Below are 1,780 nucleotides of genomic sequence, written 5' to 3'. Positions count from 1 at the left end.
GGCCGCGCGCCCCCGGCCCTGCCACGGCCCCGCACGCGACGCGCGCTGTCCAGCTGGGGGCTTTGAAAAATGGGGGACGTGTTTGAAAGTAAAGAAACGCCGGCTGGGGGGCGCGCGCGCGCACACACGCACACACACACGCACGCACACTCTGCCCAGCCCCCCAAAAAGGACTGGATTAGAGGAAGGGGGAGGCTCTGGAAATGTGTGGCCTCGTTGCCAGAATCTGTCGGTCCCGCTCGCTCTCACCTCTGTTTTCACTTCTGCCCCTTCCAGACGGGCCAGCTCGGGGCGGGCACCCGACCTTCCCGGTCGCCGGGCTCAAGGTCAGAGAACCGGGACCAAAGTCCCCGGGCAGACAGCTCGGCGCGGACCTGGAACGCCCCGCCAGCCCGGGCGTGAGTCGCACCCCTCCTTCCTCCGCCCGGGGCGGCCTCCGCCCTCCGGGTCGGGCGGGTTCGCGCCCGAGTCGCCCCGTCCCGGGGACCCCGCGTGCGGACGCGGGAGCGGGAAAGCGAAACTTGGGGCGCCTAAAACCAAGACGATATCGTCCAGGTCCAAGCCTTTGGTCTCGTCGAAATTGTAGGCGGACGTGTGCAAGCCCTCCTCCTGGAAGACCTCGTGGACCCCCTCGAGGGTGAAGTAGCAGTTCCGCTCCAGCTTGTCGTCGCTGTAGACCAGGGCGGCGCGGCTCCACTGGTGGTGGCGGAACAGGGCGAGCATCATCTCGCCCATCTTGGCATAGGCGGGCGCCACGCGCGTGAGGTGCGAGTACTCGGTGTCCTTGTGCTGGAAACCCGCGGCCAGCGCACCGGCCGAAAGCATGGGCAGGTCCCAGTGCGACGCCAGCCGAGCCACCGGTGCCGCCGCGTACTCGCACACGGGCCCCAGGATGAGGTCGGGCTTGGCGCCGCGCGCCGCCGCCACGCGGTCCACCAGGCTGAAGAGAGCGCGGTTGCCGCAGTCAGAGTCTTCGTAGGCCACCTGGAAGCGAGTGCCGGCGGGCAGAAGCCGCAGCCCGGTGCCGTTGCCCTCCACGCTGCGCAGCGCGTATTCGATGGCCGGCCGCACCCGGGCCAGGGAGAACAGGTACGAGTCGTCCTGGGGCAACAGCACCAGCACCTCGATCTTCTGCGGCGGCAGCGCCTCTCTCTCCCGGCGCCCGCCGCCCGGGCCCGCGCCCCCGTCGCCCGCGCCGCGGGTGAGCAACGCCCAGCCGAGCAGGACGCACGCGGACAAAGTGAGCCCCAGCGGGGACGGCATGGTGCCGCCGCACAGCCCTACCCTCGCCGCCGAGTCGCCCTCTGCCCCCCGCCCACCCTTCCTGTCCTCCCCACGCTTCTCTCCGAGGTCCCGGCGCCCCCTCGGGCGCTCGAAGAGAAGAGAATACCCCCTTCGCTACCTCGCCGAAAGATAGAGAGGAAGCGTCTTTTTGCAGTGGCACTAGTTTAAAAAAAAGAAGAAGAAAAAGTTCACCGGGTGTAAACCTGTGCGCCTGGAATATATTTATATATACTTATTAGAAATATATATTCGTCCTCCTTTATATATACTATTTTGCTTAGAGGTGGCTTCTTATTTGGGCGTTGCTAAGGTTGCTTTTGAAAGCGTATTTGTAAAAGAAAAAAAAAGTTAGAATGGTCCAAGTGCTTGTAATTGACGGTGCATCTCCCTGGCGTTTGATCTCATTGATTCGCGCCGGTTCCTGGATCCATAGCCCGCGTTTAAATAGCGTGGCAGCGGCGGAGCGCGTTACCACACAGCGCGCGCCGAGGCCGGG

General features: G+C 64.7%; 1 protein-coding gene across 2 annotated transcripts in view; it reads right to left on the bottom strand.

Moving 5' to 3' along the window:
* NPR3 (natriuretic peptide receptor 3) overlaps positions 1 to 1,263 on the bottom strand; it is a 49,504-nt gene extending 48,241 nt beyond the window's left edge. For both annotated transcript variants that reach the window (XM_004678076.2, XM_004678077.2), the window contains exon 1: positions 542 to 1,263. In XM_004678076.2, the coding sequence (XP_004678133.1) occupies positions 542 to 1,263 (722 nt within the window). The remainder of the gene's footprint in view (positions 1 to 541) is intronic.
* Positions 1,264 to 1,780: the final 517 nt, after the last annotated feature.

The sequence above is a fragment of the Condylura cristata genome, unplaced genomic scaffold, assembly GCF_000260355.1.
Source record: "Condylura cristata isolate star-nosed mole 26May11 unplaced genomic scaffold, ConCri1.0 scaffold00007, whole genome shotgun sequence".
Classification (NCBI taxonomy): domain Eukaryota; kingdom Metazoa; phylum Chordata; class Mammalia; order Eulipotyphla; family Talpidae; genus Condylura; species Condylura cristata.
This window is presented reverse-complemented; position numbering and strand designations above follow the sequence as displayed.